General features: G+C 43.0%; 1 protein-coding gene across 7 annotated transcripts in view; it reads left to right on the forward strand.

The window, feature by feature from the left end:
* IQGAP2 (IQ motif containing GTPase activating protein 2) overlaps nt 1-20,480 on the forward strand; it is a 127,211-nt gene that overhangs the window by 17,230 nt on the left and 89,501 nt on the right. For all 7 annotated transcript variants that reach the window (XM_037373001.1, XM_037373005.1, XM_037373003.1 and 4 more), the window contains exon 2: nt 4,453-4,552. In XM_037373001.1, the coding sequence (XP_037228898.1) occupies nt 4,453-4,552 (100 nt within the window). The remainder of the gene's footprint in view (nt 1-4,452; nt 4,553-20,480) is intronic.

The following is a 20,480-nucleotide window of genomic DNA, read 5'->3' on the forward strand; positions in this document are numbered from 1 at the left end:
TCCAGTGCTTGTTCTTAAAATTCTTGTGTAAACTGAGCATTTCTTCTGTGAACCTGAAGTTTTGAATCTCTTTACAGACACTGTTTGTAAGGTCATGGCTCCAGTGGCTCTTGTACACCTGGGCTGGGGGCTAGTTTCAGTAATTATATTGCAGCTTCAGAAGTGTTGGCCTTATTTCTGAAAACTTACTCAAATCCAGAAGGTTGAAATACTGTTTTGTCTGCAATGTTGTCAGTGCACGCTGCTTGTCCCATGTTGACTGTAGGTGCACGTAGCACCTTGGGGTGCGTTGGCATCCCTGTGGTCTGCAGCTGATGCAGCTCCAAGTATTTGCTAACAACTGGAATGGCTGTCTTGGACCATAGTGCATCAGAAAGTTTTTGTAATCCATAATCAAACCGCAAACATCAACTAGTCCTGGCTACTGCCTTGCCTGTTCCTCTGCTTTTTCCATGTTGGTGGTACACAGGACAAATATTTCAGACAAAGACAAGAGCAGATGTAAGTGCAATACATCAGCTGACAGAAGATGCTCAGGTCTTGCCATTTATGAATGCTCCCTGCTAAATGGACTGATTTTTGTGAGAGTTATGTGGAATGATAATATGTAGGAAATTGCTAGTAGAATGTGACTTCAACTCTGAATCAATTGCTGGAAGAATTTACTTGGACAATTATTGCATCATACTGAGTGCCAGAATAAGTGTGTTCTAGTTGTTTGTTCAAAATTAGGTGTGGCAATTTAAGCTTTAGTACTGCTCACTGCTCCATGTAGTGGTTCATACTCACTCTTGCTTTAGTAACTTTCCATGAAGGAATATCTGTAATGGGGGAACTCGGTGTCTTAGCACACATGCTTTGTATGTGTTGGCTGTCGGCTAACAGGGTGGCAACATCTAAAATGAATTGAAATGGTGAGCTTTTAGGCTAGCCACACTGGCATTTTTATTAGTTCCTGTCAGCAGTCCAGACACGCTCTTAACATTCCCTCTTTGAGAGAATATTTGATATTTTTCCACTTAATTCCAAATTGAGAGTCACAAAATGGGTGAATTTAATCATAAGATGTTGTTTTAGATGCCTTTTTTTCTTTACAACTTCCACATAGTGTGCATGTGCCGCCTTCTGTGATATTTGGATCTTCTTGGTTGCAACATTTTGCATCTGTCCGAATCCGGCTTGGCCTGCTTACCCCAGTGGGCTGGAGTTCTTAATCTGAAGCCCAGCCCTGCTTACTCTGCCTGCTAACACCCTTTAACACAGCAGTCTTTTCCCTAGCAAGTTGAGCATTATCAATCAAGAAGTTACTGATACAGCAGAAATGTTTATTCTTTCATCAGTCTTCCCAGTCTTCTGACTAATAGTTGCCTAGTTAGGCAGAAAGACTGAGTTTTCTGTCTTCAAACCAAGCTAATTTGTGTGTTAAACTTAGTGTGGCCACACTCATAGTGTGTTTGAAGTTCTAGGGCTCTAGTCAAAGATTGAAGAAGCCTTTGCCAGAATATATTATCGTAGACTAGACTTTAAGGACCCAAGTCTTTGAAGTAGTTTCCTCTGCAGCTCAATCCTGGGGCGACCTCTATCCTGTAGGTTGTCATTGTGTCTAAAAGTGTCTGTAACCACTTATTTGATGTGATAGCACTGTTGCTTTGAAGCCAGTATGTGCTGGAGGGGGAAAGGGTGTAATTTGTTTTATCAGAAGACTATGTTGCAAGAGACTCCTTCCAGCCGAAGCACCATAGGTGTTTGCATGCTCTGTACTCTGCCTTTTCAGTGCTTAGATATTCAGCCCAGAAAGAGCTGCTTTGGCCCTGGTAGGAAAGAAGACAAACTTCCTACTTGTGAGTTGCTGATACAGTATCTCTTCTAGAAAGGATCTGGGTTTTCCACTTCTCGGTGTCTACAAGTTACTTATTCTCACCTATTACCCTTTTCCCTTATTGTTGGAGGGATTTCTAAGCAGAACTACTATTACAATCCCACAATATCTGTCAGTTCCTTCATCTATCCTCTGAATCAATCTTTGCAAATAATGGTAATAAGGGACTTGAGGCTAGCCAGGCCTGCTTGATCTGGGATGACCTTGTTGAGGATGGGAGGGACTTGCGGATGTGTAGATCCGAGACTAGATTGCAAAGCATTAGTGTCATTCAGGTAAATTCCTGGATGGATAGTTATCAAACAGGTTGTGTGATTTCTTACTCCTACTTTCAGACAAGCTGCCTTTCTGCTGTTTTGTTTATGGTTGTGGTGAGATGTGTTTGGAGGGCAGGAGTATGTGGCTGTTTAATGAGCTGAGAGGAGTAGGGCATGGGTGTTGTCATAGGGGATGAATGCTTGGTTCAGAACCAGCTCCCCCATCCTGGCTGACAGGGCCATAGCACACTGGAATGGTCAGCTGGGCTCCTCAGGTGGCATTTGTCTTCATCCAGGGGGTGTTCTGCTGTTTGAAAAGTGGCCTTAGAGCTCAGTGTCACAAGTAGTAAGTGCTGTGGCTCCTCAGTACTTCTCCCTTGCTCTGGTGAGCCAGGACTCCCCCACAGCAGGGGAGCGGTGTCAGGGGCTGGGAGCAGCCTGTCCTGGATGTGCTGACAGTGGCATGGCCAAAAGCAGCAGCAGAGCAGCCTCCATGGCCAGTTTGCCAGGTTAGGTGTTTTACCACCTGCATCTCATGTTTGCCTCCAAACTCATGTATTGGTTCGTAGCAAGTGATTACAGTATCTGAGAGCTCATTTTAGTGAGTCATGCTTACTGGAGCTACTAGACTTGAAAGGGACTCTGAGCAAGGCAAACATTTGTTTTTTATTAAATGTATGAAACTTCTTGGTAATTAGGAAAAGCCATCTTAAAAGCAAAGATGAGAGAGATCGATAACTGTGGTGATTAAAACTGAAACTACAAAGCTTAAAGCAGCTAATCATACGTTAACAAATGTGTGGTAGCATCAGTCCAAAATGTGAGTGAGTAGTGTTCTCTTGTGTCACCAGTAAATGCATGCAGGATTGTTTGTTGGTTTTTTTGAGGTACAACCTTCAATGTCTGCATGTACTTGTAAAGCCCATATTCTTTCTTTATTATAGTGCCTTTTACTTGAGTTGCCTGTATCAGCTACCAGAAAGTGTTTACCCCACTACATGAGGCAGCTGTGTCAGTGAAACGCTGAAAACTTGCTGGTGGTATGCACAATCTGTGTGACAGTCAAACTAACAAACCACCTCGCTCTCACAGTGCATTTGAAGAGAGGGGCCCGTGTATCTGTTGTTTGTTTGTGTGTTTTTTCTTTTTTACCAAGGATGCGTCTTGATGTTCTCAGCTAAGTAGCTCGTGGGCTGCCACAGAAAGCAGCTGGCCCAGCCCTGTGTTTCCGTCTCCTCCCTTGTGCCTGCACCAGTGTGCCCGCAGGTGCACAGCAGCTTAGATCAGGGACCTCATCTTCCTAGAAACGGGTCTCTTAATAGTCATCACTCTTCAGTTCACTGACACAGCCGCAGGATTGCCAGCTCCGACACAAGAGCTGAGGGGAGTATGGGGCTGAGAAACACAAGGGAGGGCAGGGCCAGGTCTTTGACAACCGCTAGTAAAAATAGGGTGTCATTTTGGGAACTGGTTTATGCTGAAGGCTGTTTCCAAAAGCCTCCCATGCTGTGATTGAAATTCAGCTGGAAGTCAGCACTACTGTGGTCCTTCAGAGTCATCGCTAGAAACATTTGGAAGAATTGCGGATTAGCTCACAGAGGCCCTCTGCACCCTACAAAGAGAGGGAGACCAGTCATGGGGTAGTGGTTAATAATCAGGGTCGTCTGCAGCTGGAGGTGTGCACACTGTCATCCTTAATAGACTGGGAGAGTGCCTTTATGGGAGGTGAAGTGGTTGCAGAGGTGGGTAGGGGTGTGAATACCACAGTTTGTTCACTTGATTACAGCCCTCATCACCCCCATCAGTGGGAGGCAGCTCTGCTGCAGTCTCACAGGTTCCTGAAGCTGCTGCTGGTTCCCACGTTGCCCTTGAAATAAGTTTGCAGTGCGTTGTTGTCTGTCTTTACTGCTGAGGCTCTGCTTTAGCATGGGGCTTCTCCATCTATCCACTGCTTGCTCTGAGCTTCCACATTGGAGTCCTCAAACTCCTCTGAGGATGTGTAAGCTGAAACTCTGCTGGTTCCCAGCCTCAGCCCCACATGCTTAAGTGGTTCACCCTGCCCCCAAACCAGGCAATGGATAAAGAGCAATACATGCTTAATTTTGAACAAGTGAAACTTGAGGAATTCACTGTACAGAGAACAGCACCTTCTTGGTGATCTGAGTATCTTTGTGCATCATGCTATAAAAGGCCTTTTTTGAGAAGGGATGACTATTTTAATTTCTCTTTTGTGGTAATTTGCCTAGGTTCTCAGTAAAATAGCATTGAGGATCACCCCTGATTCGCGTGTAATGTTATATGGGTTTCTGTTTGCAGCTATTGTGGATGATGAAAGGCTTTCAGCAGAGGAGATGGATGAGAGGAGGCGTCAGAACATTGCTTATGAGTATCTATGCCACTTAGAAGAAGCAAAAAGGTAAGTAAATGAAAGCAGACTTATACCTACCTGGCCTTTAAATACAGAGGCCTGTTGCATTCTTGAGCATTGTGATTTTTAATTCAAGTTACTGAATTACTTGGATAGACTTACTGTTGGAATTTTATAACATTCAGTATAAGAAACTAATGCCCAATGTGAAAAGTTTAGTTCAAATAAGGATTTCGAAGTAATCAAGATCTCCTCAAAGTTACAGTAGTGACCATCTTCAATGAATGTAGGAGCTGGGTACTAAAACCTAAGGCTGTGGTTTTGCAATAAGCTGAGTCAGGCCCATGTGACTAACTGGGAAAAGCCTTGTTCCTGGCTGTGTGGTTGTGCTCATGGTGCTAGTGCTTGTGGAGAACTCAAGTTGCTAAGACGGCAGAGAATCACCTGGGCTTTTACCAGGTTAATGGTCCATATCATCTCCCTATTTCAGTGGTAAGTATAGGCAGGGCAATAAGATAACCTGGACTCTGCTCTTCATTTAGTTCCTCTAACCCATTGGTCAGGAGTACTTGTCTCGGCAAGAAACAGCCTGTAATGAAACACTGATCTGCAAGTGCGCAGGGATTTTATCACCTTTGTGCAAATGTACTGTGCTATGTCATTCTTAAAAATATTGTTGAATATTTGTTTTGTGATTACTGAGCAAGGAAACAAGGTGCAATATCCTTGTGCTTTTGGAGTAGCTTGTGCTGCTATTATCATATGTAAAAGTCTATTTTACATTCAGAATTATTCAGAGATGCCTGTTGTACTCTATTGCCCTGGGTGCTACAGGGGTACATGTCTTGCTTCTGCTCTGCATTTATTGGTGATGGTGGTTTTAGTCCCAAACTTTAGTTGGATGACTTTCCTAGGAATTTCTGTAGAGAAAAGGAAACTTGAACTCTGCTTAGTAGCCCAAGCTGGGAAACCTCAGTGTGATGACAAACCATAGGATCTTTAAACTAATGTAGTATACTTCAGTCAGGAATCAACTACAAAAGTGTGCCCTGGGCTTTTTTTTTCTGCACAGTTCCCCTCCCCATCACTGCATGGCACTGGCAATTACCTATTTAGCAGACAGTTAGCTGCCAGTGTTCTTGTCCTAGGGGCACTGTTATAAAAATCAGCCATTCTTACTTCCTGTTCACTATGCTGTACCATCTGCTGTAGCAAGCATTGCCTCCTTTGCTTGCTTCCTCTTTCTGCTGCAGAGCTGTTCTGCATTAACATTTCAGACAGCAAGTGTTTCACTGATGTCAGGGAGGACTGTCCTGCTCCACATATTCCTCTTGCCTCCATCATGCAGTTGCAAGAGATTGCCCTTGGTCAGCTGAGTTGGCTCACTAAGCTGGCAGGAAATTTGTAGCTCTTTTGCCATGTTAGTTTTCAAGCAGTGTAGTAAGCTGACTGGTCAGATCAAGGGGTCAGAGGAGAATCAGTGCTGGCAAGAGGAAGGGGATGGGGTGCAGCCACACACTGGAGAGGGGGGAGGGAGCAGGTCTCTACCTTGCTTGCTGGGAGGTTAGGTCAGCTCCACCACCTCAGGAAACCTCAGTGAGTCAAGCTTTGATTTTACTTAAGGTTACTCTTTGGTTTGTTGAAACTTGCCTGCCTGCTGGCTTCTTGCAAGATAGGAATAACAACTACTCTCCAAATCCAGTCTTTTCTCTCTATTACTATTATTAGTAATTTATCTTCCTGGCTTTTTTCCACCCTCCTGCCTTCCCAGGAATACTTGTCACTTTGAACTCAAGTCCTCTACTCATTTGGAGCATCTCCCTTGATATTTCACAAGGAAATGTGAAGTTATTTTTACAACTAATGACTTAAATTAACATCTACCACAAGTAACCTCCTCTTCCTCTTTGTATCTATCTTCATATGGGTTCACACCATTAGTAGTTTTCTAGAAGAAAGACTCCTTTAGCTCTGCGAGTGGGTGATGGGACTTTGCAGCTAGAACAGGGGTGCTAAGTACCTGGAAGTATTTCTGGATCTCTGTTTGGAAAATTGGAATTTACTGGTAATGTTCATGGGCAATGCTTGCCACTGCATGAGGTAAGGGTGAGTGCTGCAGGTGTAAGGAGCCTTATGCTTCCCTTGCCAAGGAGTTGAGTTGTCATGTGTGGAGCTGATGTGGTGGCTTGATGCTGCTGGATGTTCTCCTGTGCCTCAGTGCACTTGCCCCGGCACTTGTTAGGGAGGAGGTGGTGATGGTGGGGGTGGTGAAGGCTCTGGGGGTGCTGTTGGGTGAACAGAGCTACTGTGAGGGAAAAGAGAGGACAAGGGAAACTTCTCCTTTCATAGAGAACTGTTGGGATAATTCAGTTACACCATGAGGCTTTACTCAGGACAGTCTCCTCTTACTAATGTGAAATCAACCTGGCAATGAACATGTACAAAAAAAACTTGCAGAAATGTCTGTGTCTTGTAGCTGCACAGCCCCTAGCCCTGCTGCCTCAGGAGGAGAGTAATGCTATCTGGGGTGGCCATTGCCAGCGGCAGGGATAAGCTTGGGTGGCATAGGTGTGCATGGCCATGTTCTCACCAGACCTCACCTGGTGAAATGGCAGTATGAGAAAATGGGTATCTTCTCGCTGCACAGCTACTGCCCTCTCCAAGTACTTGATTAACATGTTTCATCCTTAATGTGTGGTGTCTGTCCTGTACTTGCACGGTTATAGCACTTTCTTTGTCACAACAGAGCTTGACCAAAGCTGGGCACTCTGGAAAGCAAGACAGCAGCCTTGGAGGGAGCAATTTAAAACCACAGCAGAATGAGAGCAGTGCAAGCTTTGGAAGCCTGGATGTAGGGTGCAGGTTACCCCAACAGCACATGGCAGGTCCTGCGCTTCAACCATGGTGTGGCTGTGGTTTTGCAGGAGGTGCCAACTGATGCATTGCCTATTGCTGCTGCTGAGTGGAGAGGTCCCAGCTGGGCGCTTGCTGCTGTTCCCTAGTGCTGGAGCAGCCCCTGTGGGATGCACCCCTGTCCTCCCTGACTGTGTGGTCTGGCAGTGGGTCTGGGCTGGAGAAGGCAGGATGGTGCCTTTGGCCCCAGGTGTAGCAGCCAGTTGTGAAACCTCCCAGAGCTGTGGCTGCTGCCTGCTTGCTTCCAGCAGTGCCCTCCTGGGCAAAACCTGGGAGTGGGAACTGCCCCTCTGATATCTCATTTCTGTTTACAGTTGTAAGCTTTTTTGTTTCTGTAAAACCTGAATGCAGAGAGGATTTTTTAGTATTTGGGACACTATGCCTAACAATGAGAATCAACAGACTGAAATGGGTAAAGTAATGTGAGTTTTTCCATTCAGTTGGCAGCTGCTGAAATGGCAGCAAATACTGTTTCAGCTAATCAGCAGTGTGCAAACACAACTGTTTTGGCACACAGTGAAGAGTAGTAAATAACAATAAATAGCAAAATATTGGGGCAGAATGTGGCTGGGACAGTACTGTGGCAAGAGTTACTTTTTTTACCATATTCTAATAAAAACATTTTTTACAGCAGCTCTGCATGTAGAAATACCAGAGTTAATTAAACAGGTAAAGAATGTGTACTTTGAGCTGCTTTTCAGACCACTGTTTGCACACTTACTTCCCGTAGCATAGCTTTAATAAAAACTTTCCAAGTTTAAAATGAAAGAAGAATCCTGTTGCTGGTAGCTGATGCTTCTGCAAATACCTTCTGTGCTACGCACAGTATCTGTTATATGCATGCAGCATAGGAAATGCGGGGTTTTTTAAACACAATGAACAAGCTTGCAGTATCTGCAGAGGTCAGTAATGTTTGAATAGGGTGTTCCATTCGATACTGGAGAAAAAACATTTTGTTCTGTTAAATTGCTGGCCTCTTACTCTGCAAAATACCACATCTGAGAAATTGAGTTCTTGGTTGCTCGTATACGTTATTACTTCTGTCTTTAAGGAAAGTTTATTGCACATTTAAAAAAAGTAGAGAAAAACTGATAGTATCTGGTATCCTTGAACTCCTGAGAAGAACAAAATCAAGAATAAGGAATTAGAAGTAAAGATTTTCTTACTTCAAGCATTGTAGCCATAGATGCCTCTAACAGAAGCTCGCCAGACATTACAACAACACATTTCCAGTATTGCTTGGGAATTTCTTCTCTTAAATAACAAAGGCTTAAGGTAAGCATGAACAGCTGTGTCACAAGCACTAATGTATTACTGGAGTAGGTTAATTATAATAGATTTACCAAAATATCTTCCTTCCCAAAGATTGTCTGTAATACCCAGAAGATCAGATTCTGCCTTGAGTTTGGCTTTTGTTATTGCTTGTTTCTTTGCAGATGTGCAATTACTGTGCTGTAAATTATAATACAGATTTGAAGGGTTTTAAAGTGATTGAAGCTGTGGCATATAATGCAAATCAAGTTTACAGTAAATCTGTTGTAGCTAGGTAGGGTTACCAACATTCATAGCAGAGCAGACACTGTTCCTCTTGGAAATTATACCTTCTTATGCTAAGCTTGGATTTGAACCACAGGAGATCTCATTTTGCAAACCTACTCTCTCTCTCTGTATGAAATGGAATATACGTTGTTTCACAAAGTATATGCTGTAATTTCATAGCCAGAACTGTCAGCATTTGTCTTTTTATTTTTCTTACTCAGCTGTTCAATAGGACAACAACTTGTGTGAAACACTGAAGCTTTAGTTTCAGTTAGACAGTGAAGACAGTTTTCCTTCACTCTATCTGGGACATATCTTTGGAGAAGTCATTTTTTTTTGAAAATGTAAATCCTCATTCTTTTCCAAGTTCCTTACAATAGAAAATCAAATCATCCATTTTAGGTTCCAAAACCAGCTTCCTTCATTCTATTGGTTTTTATTAAACTGATTTGCAGTGGCTAGTTGCGGTATTAGTCACTTATGTTGAAGCTGCTCAGTTGGAGGGTGCTGTATAAAAATGTACATGCAGTTTAATATACTTAAAAGGTTGAACCCTGAAGTGCTTAATTGGTTTCAGTGAAACCAAACAGGTTTGTGGTACCATAGCACCATAGAAAGCTGAAGTTGCTACAGTTTTCAGGACTGTGGAACTACAGAGGGTTACTTTGGAGCCTAACCTATTCCTGAGGGGGTACCAGGGTCTTATGAAGGCTTGGTGCTACAAGTGAGTTCTGCCAGGTTTCATGCTGCTGTTTCTCAATGGGCAAAGTCGTGGCAACGATGCAGCCCTGGCAGCTCATGAGTGAATTAGAGCTACCTAATTGCTCAATTTTAAGTCCAGTTCTTTCAAACTGCAGGGAATCGTTAAAGCTTTTCCATCAGAGGTAAATAACTGTAATATAACTGTGTAACTAGCGGACTATGAGCAGATAATGTTAAGATACTACTTGGTAACCTGTTCTATATGGGTTTGCCAGAAAAATAATTCTTCTGGGAGTGGTAGTCGACTGACATATTGTAGATTATGCACTTTGGCTCATCTTCCCCCTCTGTTTGCCTTAAGCTTGATAAAGCACCAGTGAACGTGGTGGGCAGCAGTTCTGTAAAGGCCAAATGTTTGAAATTGGGGTGCTTCATGAGGAGATATTCTTGGAAGAATCATATTTAACTGGGATATACCTGTCCCTGGAGTAGCTCAGTCCACACAGGTATTGATCAACAAGTATAGTCACTGTTTCATGCCTTGATCCTCAAGAGTACTTACCTAGGAGACAAACTCGTCAATAGCTATTGAGTTGAACAGCTTTTTGTTCTAAATAGTTATACAATTGTGCAGATATGCCAGATTTTTCATATGCAAGTGTCAGTGATATCAATCAATTCAATAATTGCTTGGGTAGTGGTATTTGCATATGAAAAGTCTTAGTAAGAACTGAAGGAAAGAGAAACCTTTGTTCTAGTTTCTGTACAGGATCCATTGACCTGCTCACTGGGATGTTGAGGTAATTTGTGCACATGTTATGGGTCACTGCTCAGCATGTATAGTTGTGGAATAATGCTGCAGAGTAATGATGGATGCGACCTTTGTTTTTTGGAGACTAAGCCATATGGCACTTATCCCATAGCATGCACCGAAGCTAACAGTACAGTCATTTCAGAGCCAGGTCTCTTGAAGTTTTCCACCTTTCTTTTAGGTGCAACCCTCTTGTAAAAGGAATTGTGGCGCTTTTTTTTGATAGAACAGAGATAAATTTGAAGATGGCTGATGCTCTGAAGCCCTCATATTGGTGGAGTTTGTAGGTTCAGCTTTACCAAGACAGCACATGGCATTTTCATTTCTCCTTCACTTCCCCTTTGCAACTTGGATTATCTGTGGTGCAACTCCAAAGTCTGTTTGACTTCCTACTTCACCCATAAGACTAACTGCTTCTCAGATCAAAATGATGGCTTCATTCTGCATCCTGAGTAGCTCCTACTTAATGTTAAGTGCAACCTGAGGTGGCCCCACTGATGTATCAGTAGTAGCTAAGTCATTACAGTATCAATGACCAGCAGGGATTCTTGCACATAATTGACCAAAACTTCTGTATCTGAAACGATGGTAAAGGAAAGCTTGAGGCTGAGCTGTACAGGGAGGAACAGAGCTGTGGATTTTTGAGGTAGCAGAGGTACTTGAGTTTGCACTTTGCCCAAGGTATTCATATGAAGTTGCTGTTGGGAAGAACCTGTGCCATTTCCAGAAGGAATGGAAGGGTGTTGGTTTATCCTTTGCTTAGTGTTAAAGGGCTTAAGTATTGCTCTTAACCTTTAAGTAGGTCTTTCTGCACTGTTTGGACTGCTCAGCAAGTCACGGTGTATTTCCTATTCACCTGAGAGCAGCCAAGGCCTTTGCTTCCTTCCCTGTGTGTTAATGATGGAATAAATCACGGCATCTGTGCCAGGGCATGCATGCTGAGTGCCCATGCCACCTGAGCTGGACTGCAGGCTGTGACAATTGCATGCTACACTGCTGGTGTAGCTGACCCCAGCAAGTGGTACAGTCTGCCTGCTGCGTATCCTAGTATGCTATAACTCTAGTGTAGTATTCAAAAAGCTTTTTTATGTGGTCATGTGTCTGTTTACTTTGGACTGGAGGAGGAAATTACTTGGGCTGATGGAATCTGCTTTTAACAGGTCCCTTGCAGGACTCTACTTTTCACATGCTGAGGTTCTCTTTTTCTTTTTTTTTTTTCCCCAACTGTCGTGTCCTGAAGAGCTGTTGAAGCTTGTAAGAAGTGTTTATTCAGGCTCTTGCAGAAACTGCTATAGGGAGATGTGAATGGCTTCTCATAGACCAGAAAAGGTGAGGCAGCAACTTTACTTGATGACTTTTGTATCACTGCTTTGTGCAGATGACTGCTGCTGGTGAGGAGCTCACAGGTATCTGCTGGTGGTATCTCATTGTATCAGAAACAATAAATTGAATGTTAACAAGAAACATCTAGAGCAGCAGGCTTTTGCTGTAGCTTTGTGGATGCTGGACATACAGGTCCCTATGACTAGCTTAGCTACCGCTTTGGGACTGGAGATCTTAAAGTTGGTCCAGTAATTGTTGAGATTTGCAAAAGAACCAATGTGCCACTATACCACCGGTTCTGGATTGGCAAAATGACCCAGGGATTGGAGGGTTCTGTGCTCAATGAATGTGTAGATGTGGCCTTGCACCAGGCTTTTGCCTTCCAGCTACTGCAGGCAAACACTTTATGGGATAAGAGAGCTGCTGAGGGATATGAGTCTGGATTCCCTTAATGACTTTTATTGCAAATACTTCAACAATTCATTGACTGGAGAAGGAGCACTATGACAACTTGTACCTCCTATCTTTAGGTATGGAGAAATGGTAGAAAGTGCTTTGACTGGTGTTGCTAACTACACACCATGTGAATCTTGTGTTAGTAGATACAGCTATTGCAAACTCCACAGTGTTCCCCACCATGAGCTGTGGCAGCCTTCTATGAGGGACTTGGTTACTGACAGTTAGAACTTGGGAAAATGCTTTTTAAAGCAACACATGGTCAGACTTAGAACGGAGCTGGTTAAGCAGCAGGGTTGCATGGCTCTGTGTACTGTATGGTGCTTTTGGTTGCTGTTGGTCTCAGTGTTTCACAGGCCTTAAAGATGGCTTTTTACTCACCTGCATTTAAACATAAGGCTCTGTTGAGAGGTAGCGTATTGCATGTCCCAGAGCTGCTAAGAGCATGCATGTACCTCACAGGAGCTTGGACATTTGTGAGACCACTTCTTGGTGTTCTAGAGCCACTGTCACTTGAAGCTGACTTTTTGTGTTGTTTTTTTCCTATTTTTGCTGATAGATGTAGAGATAGGCAAGTGCAGGCCCCTCTGTGGGGTCAAGCAAAACCTGCAGGTTCTCCTCACCTCACTGGAGGTAGGGAGGGCAGAGAGAATGGCCCTTGCCGCTTCACTGTTTGCATGTTTTCTAGCTGCCTGTATTTCTTTCCATTGCTTATGCGTTTTCTGTAGTGCATAGGAAGAGAGATTTCAGGGTAACCTCTTCAATCCCAGATTTAACACTGACGGAGGAACAGGTTCTTCAAGCGAAACCATTCTTTGGAAAATTTAAGTGGTGCATCTGTTTTTCAACTAAGTTCAGGAACTGGCATGTGTTCTTAAATTAGTACAACTAATCCAGTTGCATGTGAGAAGGAATTGTTTCATTAAAACCCAAACAAAAAATTCCTTGCCAAGGTTTCTGTTTTGCAGTTCCAAATCATATGAGGTGGCCAGAGGACCTCTTAGATACCAGTGCATGTGTAGAAAAGAAACCAGTCCATAGAGTTACCTGTTTCTCTTTATAAATAGAAAAATCATAGCTCAAAATAACCTTGCTGCAGTTCCCACAGTGTATGTGTTCAGAATTAGCCTTGTGTTAGCTGCAAAACAGAGGTGAGATAGTGGTTGTCTGTTTCTGCAGTGGCAGTAGGACATGACCTTAACACTTAATGTATTCCACTGTTCCTACTGCACTCTAGCATCATTCTTGACAACTAAGGCCTGAAATAGGTTTCAGAAGTAGAGACTAAAAGCTGTGAATGGGTTTGAGCCTGACAAATTTGAGTCTGGGGGAAGGTCTGTGAATTAATCCTCTCAAGTGAATGAAAGGAGCTGCTCTTGAGCTTGAAATGCTAGGAGGGATTTCACGTGGTTTCCAGTGACTATAAATGCCAGGCAGTTCTGGCTTGGAAGCAGAGACCTCCACTAGTTGCAAGTATTACAGCTCGAAGGGGAGAAAATCTTGCAGGTTTTTGTTTTTATTCAAGTTGAATTGAGAAGTGTTGACAAGTGAGTTGTTATTGTGGCATTGAGTACAGATTTATTCTGGCAGAATGACGGTTAATTGCATGCACAATTTTCCAGCTACCCAGCGGACAAACAGCTAGCCTGCCCTGGGATGAGAGCTCATAGATTTGCAATTGTAAAGATAGGCTATAAAAGCCTGCAGTGCAGGAATACCCTACTCTCTTTGTAAGGCAGCAGAGATGAGAGCCTGGATTCTAATCCTGGCTCTTATTACTCCCAGCTGGGTTGTTAAGGCTTTTGGTTTATTGGTGGTGCATTCATCCTGCAAGGGAAGTGATAGTTAGTCTCACAACTTGGGCTCTTCTGCCATCTATAGCACATTAACTATTTCTAACACTTGCAGCTTTATAAAATTTGGTGCAGTAAGAAACAGTGTAAGAGGAATTCTTGTGATGAATGAAATTGCCTTAAACCCAGTGCTTTTCCTTACCCCTATCTTTATGCTCCCTAGCAGTCTGCCTATTGTATGGCCAAAGGCAGAATTTGCACATAAAGGCAATAAAAGCTATAGCAGGTCTTACAGCGAAGCACTCCTCACTGCACAGGAATTGCCCTGCTATGGTATAGTTACACTCAGGGCACTAGTGTGGGTTTTTTTCCCCAGTAGGGGAATAGGGACAAGCAGTGGGAGCAAGGAGAGAAAGAGGAATGGTTCATTGGAGTTATGCAAAAGGTACTTCAGACTGGAGGCTTAAAAGTGGGAGGAATTTGTAGAGAGCCATTGAATGCAAGGTACAGGCCCTGGCTGCTGCTCCTGGGCTGTAAGACTGGGTGGTGCATGCAGGATGCTGCCACATGTCAGCCACGCTTGCCCACAGGGCACCCTGTCACTGGTCTTGGGGAGGAGGGCATCAGAGCATCGAATGTATCTTAAATCACACTCTGTGGGAGAAGTCTCTTTCAAGTCTGGCTGCCAAACAGGCTGCTCTAAGATGGGTAAATAGGATTTACATCAAACATCTATCTACACACTGTGCCAAACCTCTTTTTCTCTGTTAAAGAAACAAAGCAATGAAATAATGTGGCATCAGTGGATGTTAAAAGCTGGAACATCTTCCTTTCCTGACAGCTTCCAAGCTGCAGATTCCATCATGTCCCTTGCCATGGCCCAAGGAAAGCACAGTGCACTTTACTCAAGTGTGTCTGTGTTTACGTGATGTACAGACCTGGTCATGTGGGATTTGCTTTGCAGTATGTTTGGGGGAATGCCAGCACTTGGTCTCAGATGTACTCTTTGCTGGAACAGAGTTCAATGGTATTCGTGACTGAAGTCAAGTTTTAGGGCTTCGCATTTTTCTGATGAACATCTACAGAATAGGGAAGAGTCAACTTGATACACCCAGTAAATTTTGGGGTGTACTTTCTTCAGCTGCTTTCAAAAACAGAAATCAAAATTCTTCATTTCTTTATTGAAGATGAGCTGTTGGGAGTGGAGGAAAGAAAAAAAATATTTTCTAATAAAGCATTGATGGGATTGAAAGAGCTGTGTGTTTGCAGGTTTTTGGATTTCTAATAGCATGCTTTTATAGTATTTTTCACATCTCCTGTTCAGGTACCCTTCCCCTTCTTTTCCTCCCCGAAATAATTGATCTAACCTTGGCTTAGTGTAATACTAGGATGGTTGCTATCTTTTTTGGGGGAGGAGAGCTTGTACTTCAGTTGAAGTCTTGGTAAATGAAAGAGTGAAGTAATGAATGGTATTAGCATATTTCCATGCTCCCTTTATAAAGCTGGCTGATTTTTTTTTCGTATTCTTGCTGCTTTGTCCCCACAGAGAGAGACCTTGTTCTGTTGCTGCTAAATAAATATACTTCTGTTGTGATTACAATTTCAACATTTTCTCCACTTCCTGGAGGTCAAAGTGGTATCATGTGATGGACAGTGGCACATACTGTTTTCCTTAGTGAGAAGTAACAGGGGAGAACATACTACAAAACAGGAATTTATTCCAGAAGGTGTTACTTACTCTTGGGCTTATGCACTCTTCCTATGTTAAGGAAAAACAGGAGTACAAGGAGACTTCTTGGTATTTTTCTAGCATTTTGCTTTCCTTTCAAAATCTGTTTGTTCAGAGAAGATTGTAAGAAAGAAAGATGGTGTCTGCTTGAGTTTTCAGTGCCTGAAACCAGCAGGGAACAACCCATTTGCTGTGGTGGTTACTGGCTGAGTTTGCAACGGTATTTTCAATGTCAACAGCAATTATTTTGCTTCTTAGGAAAACATGTTAAATGACATTTTCAGACCTTTGTAAAAGACATCTAACAAAAGATTGAACTTGTCCACTGCAGTGCAAAAAAAAGACTAGGATAGCAGGGGTAACTGGAGAATTTAACAAGATTGACCTTTAATAACCTGAGATGCCAAGGAGGAGTCAATAGACTGCAGCTGCTGAATTAAGACCACCTCCAAAATCTGTAAAGGGCTCCTGATGTACTGAGCGTTCCCCGGGGTCAGCAAAGCTGTAATTTGTATTTGCTCCACTTTCTGCAAGCAAGGCCAAAATCTGTATGTTGGCAAAAGATTGCATATTTGATGCAGTTTTTGTTTGCATTTGGCTTTAGTGCAGAAAGGATTGGATCTGTCCATCTCTAAGGACTTTTCTCTTCTTGTCATTAGGTTTCAAAATACATGGTTGAACTCTGCTGTTGCTTTACAGGCTTCCTAAAAACATTGATGCCTACATTGCAATGCAGAATTTTCATCAGTTGCTTAGTTTCCAGCAGGTTCAAAGATGAAACATGCATGCAGTGCTTCTGATTTACACCAGTGTCAAGATCCACATGTTGCAAAAGAAGCCAGTACCTTAAGCCAGACTTGGCAGGGCTCTCCAGGTGTTCTGTTCCTGTGTCTTGCGAACTCAGTGTCACTGGAGGAATCATATCTTCTGTGAAGATTTTGCATAGATGGTGCTTTGATAACACAATTAGGGTAATAGTTCATGCTTTGAGGCCTTTCATGTAACTCAGGATGTGAATAAGCAGTTGACTGACTAAAAATTGTCTCTGCCTGCAGCATACCAAAGGCTTACGGTTCAGCAGCAACAAAAAAAGCACAACAAGAAATTTGTAGAATGTTTTGCTTTTATTTGAGTGTTAAACTTTATTTTGCTTACAGAAATGGCAGGGAGTAGGGCAGCTGAGAGACAGTGCGAGGAACATGCAGGAGTTTTTAAGGAAGAGCAAATTCCTTTTGGCACCTTCCCGCCCCGACCCTGGGTGCCCTGCCATTGATGACAAAAAACAAACAAACAAAACCAAAACACAAAAACACCAGGTATGAAAATGGCTTTAATGGTTTTCTGGCCCTCCAGAAAGCTTTAAGAACAGTATGCCAAAATAGCTCCCCCCCCTTTTTTTTTTTTAACCAAGAGAATGTCAGAATAAGATAATGCAAACCATTTTTGTAAACTAAATTCTATGAGTTTCTTGTGTTTTTAGTGGGCATGAAAAACAGCCCAGTTCTTTGAAAAAAGAATAATTCTGAATTCTTGGCTGATGTCTGTACTAAGAAGTCTTAAGTCTCCCAGTTCTCAGTTTCATTTTAAGAGGTGGGTGGAAAAAAAGTTCCTGAACTTTCTGTCACTTTTTTTAGCCATTTGTCAGGCCAGGGGATTATGCTGGGGCATGTAGCAGACTGAATGAGTAGATGCCTTGCAGGGGTAGCATGGATTTGTTTAAGTATCTCTAGCAGAGCAGTGGAAGCAGATACAGCAGAGGAAGCTGCAGCTGGGGTTTTTCCTCATCCTGCTACAGAAGAGGAACATCTGCTTTTCTTGAGACTGGCCCAGCAAGTATTTAGGAAAAGGATGTGCAAACTTGTTAGCTGAACTAGGTGTCCAAATATTTAACATGAGGCATTCAGCCCTGTTAGTGCAGCCATTAAAATAATCATGTGTCTAGTGTAAAATGGCTATCACCTTGAAGAAGTGAATTCTTTCACATGGCTGTCTGCTCCCCAGACAGAATTTTTACTAGTATTAGAGCATGCAAGTAAACCAAGAAAATTGCATTGTTTAGAAGTACATTGTTTGGTAATGTCTGATAAAGCACTTTCTAAAATAACAGTTGTTAGAACTTTTGCACAATACTACTTTCATCCACTTCTGACATTTGAACATTGAAATACTATTGAGTCAGTGTTGCAGAATGTTTTCATGATGACAGTATTATTCCAAGGAGTCTGATCAAGGAGCCAAAAAACTGAATAATCTCAGGCATTTTTTCTTCTGCTGCATCATCTATTGGAAAGTTTCTTTCAAGGCAGGCATTCAGAAATTGTGATGAAGTACCCTGACTTAGTATGTCCTAGAAAGTGGCTTAATGAGTTTAAAGTGCAATCCTGACTTCAATAGAGGTCATGTTTTAAAGGTCAAAAGTGCTTATGCTGGTGATAAAAAAAAATAATGAGCCTTTGTTGTAATTCATTTCTGTTAGCTACACTGGCTTGTGGTGCTACAAGTGAACTGTACTAGGCTTTCCCAGAGGTAAGACTTCTAAGTACAATTTATTAATTGACATAAACCTGTCAAGACAGATTAAAGATTTATTGCTTGACCTGCACAAGTGGGTTTTTTAACAGCTGCAAATAATAGGTGAAATAGCTGGAGTCCCATGGTAGATTTTCATGGTTGGAGACTGGAAAAAGTGTTTTAAATTATAAACTTGGCATACCTGTGCAGGAGTTGGAGATGGACTCCTGCCCACTTTATTGAGCAGAACTGTGTGGGAAACACTTAGTAGGTGCTTTATAGTGAACCCAGCTTGTTCTTCCTCTCACCCTGGGAAAGTGCCGGGATACATGAGAGGGGACTGATAGCTTTGTTCTGTTTGACTTGTTCATGTATTCGGCAGTTTTCCATGATGTGAGTGGTAAAGAAAAATGCACCCAGGACACTAAGGAGCCTGTTAATATCTTTTTTCCAAAACTTTAAAAATGCTGTCTCTTAGGTTTAACTCCTTATGTGTTCATCCCTGTGCCTGTCTTGTTCAAGTCAGAAGCAGCTCTGTTCTTCTGGTGTAGAAAAATTACAGCAGGCACGTCTTTACCCTGATCATGTGTGTTGGAGGGACTGAAGTATTTTTAGTACAGACTTGATGCTAGCTACTGAAATATTTCATAATCTCTTCTGCCACCTCTTTCCTTCTATTCCAGTTAGATTTCATACTAAAGTGCTTCACTAACATGGTATTACAACCGAAGGGATAAAACTACAGATCAGGAGGGCTAAAGGTTCAGACTTTGACATAATTATTGCATTGATTAAATCCGCTTTTTGATAGGTGGTCACATTCATTGAAGTCTGGCTTTGTCATGCTTTTTCAGAGTACTCGAGAGAATACTGTATTCCAGATAACCTATCTGGCAGTGGTGTGTGCAACACTGAACTTTGAGTGACCTATTTGAATAGATTAGGGAGGAATACAGTGAATAACCTGTCTCAGTATCTATAAAGTCATTGTACAGCAAGTATGGCACTGCTGTAATGCACATGGCTTTCTGTTAGGCAGGCAGAGAATGAAAACTTTTGAACACTGTGCAGTACAGATGTGTGTCAAAGCATGAGATTTGGAGAAGGAAATAGCAATACTCAGACTGGATGCGCATTGGTAAAAATGGGTGAAAGATCTTCAGATGTTCCCTCTGGTTATTGTAACCAAATGGTTTCTTCAACAGAGAAGGAGGGAAGAGAAAGATGAGGAGTTGTTCTGGGTGTGAGGCTTGACTGGGCACTTCTGTCCCATCAGCCGGTCTGAAGGCTGGGGACAGTCAGGGGTTGCAGTTCCTTAGCCACTACCGATAAAACCTGTTCCTCAGTTTGAAGAAAGTTTGTCTCGCTATTTATCTGCCTTAGCCTTGGAGCACAGCCTGGGAAAATCCACTGGCAAAGTTATGGTCTTTATGGCAGAAATTAGACCAGAATGACATCAGAAAAACTGAAGTGCAAGCTTGAAGGAGAGGACATAAATGAAAAGCGGAGGCAAACATATGTGCCGATGGTGTGTGGGGGAAGGAACAGCTCCTGCACACTGCAAGCCTCTCCCAGGGGCCTTTCGCAACAGGACAATCATCAAGCAGTCCAAGAACCTGGAAAAGCAGTGAAAGATGGGATGGGGGCCTGAGGATGCCTTTTCAGATGAGAAGAGAAGCTTCCTCAGAAGATGAAGACAGATCATGCCTTCTCTGCCTTAAAAAGGCAGGTGGGAGGTAGACAGACAGGAGTGCAAGGCTGTGCTGTTGAGCAGCAGGCAGAAAGGGTTGGTGTTTTGTGTGATGAGACTTGTCATCTTTCTGGATAGAAATCTGCGGCTTCTTGGTTTCCCTCCCTAACCCCCAGCGGGGGGGGTGGGGGTGCGGGGGGGTTCTGTAGATACTGGGGGCCGGATAGGGGACCCTGGGGGGCTGTATCTGGCCCGCGGGCCGTAGTTTGAGGGCCCCTGCTGTAGTGTCTTTGCATCTAGTTACTTCTCTGTAATTCACTTCAGAATAAAGGAGGGCTGCTGGACTGGTTAGATGCTAGCCCTGCAGCTGTGTATGGGTAGACCTAGGCTGCAGATAGATTGTACACCCTGCAATGTGAAGAGATTTGATGAGTGTAGCGTTGCTTTGAATAAGATGGATAAAGACTCAGTGGGTAACGTAGTGTGCAGGGAGATGGCAGCCTGGAGGA

This window comes from Falco rusticolus, chromosome Z, assembly GCF_015220075.1.
Source record: "Falco rusticolus isolate bFalRus1 chromosome Z, bFalRus1.pri, whole genome shotgun sequence".
In the NCBI taxonomy this organism is placed as follows: Eukaryota; Metazoa; Chordata; class Aves; order Falconiformes; family Falconidae; genus Falco; species Falco rusticolus.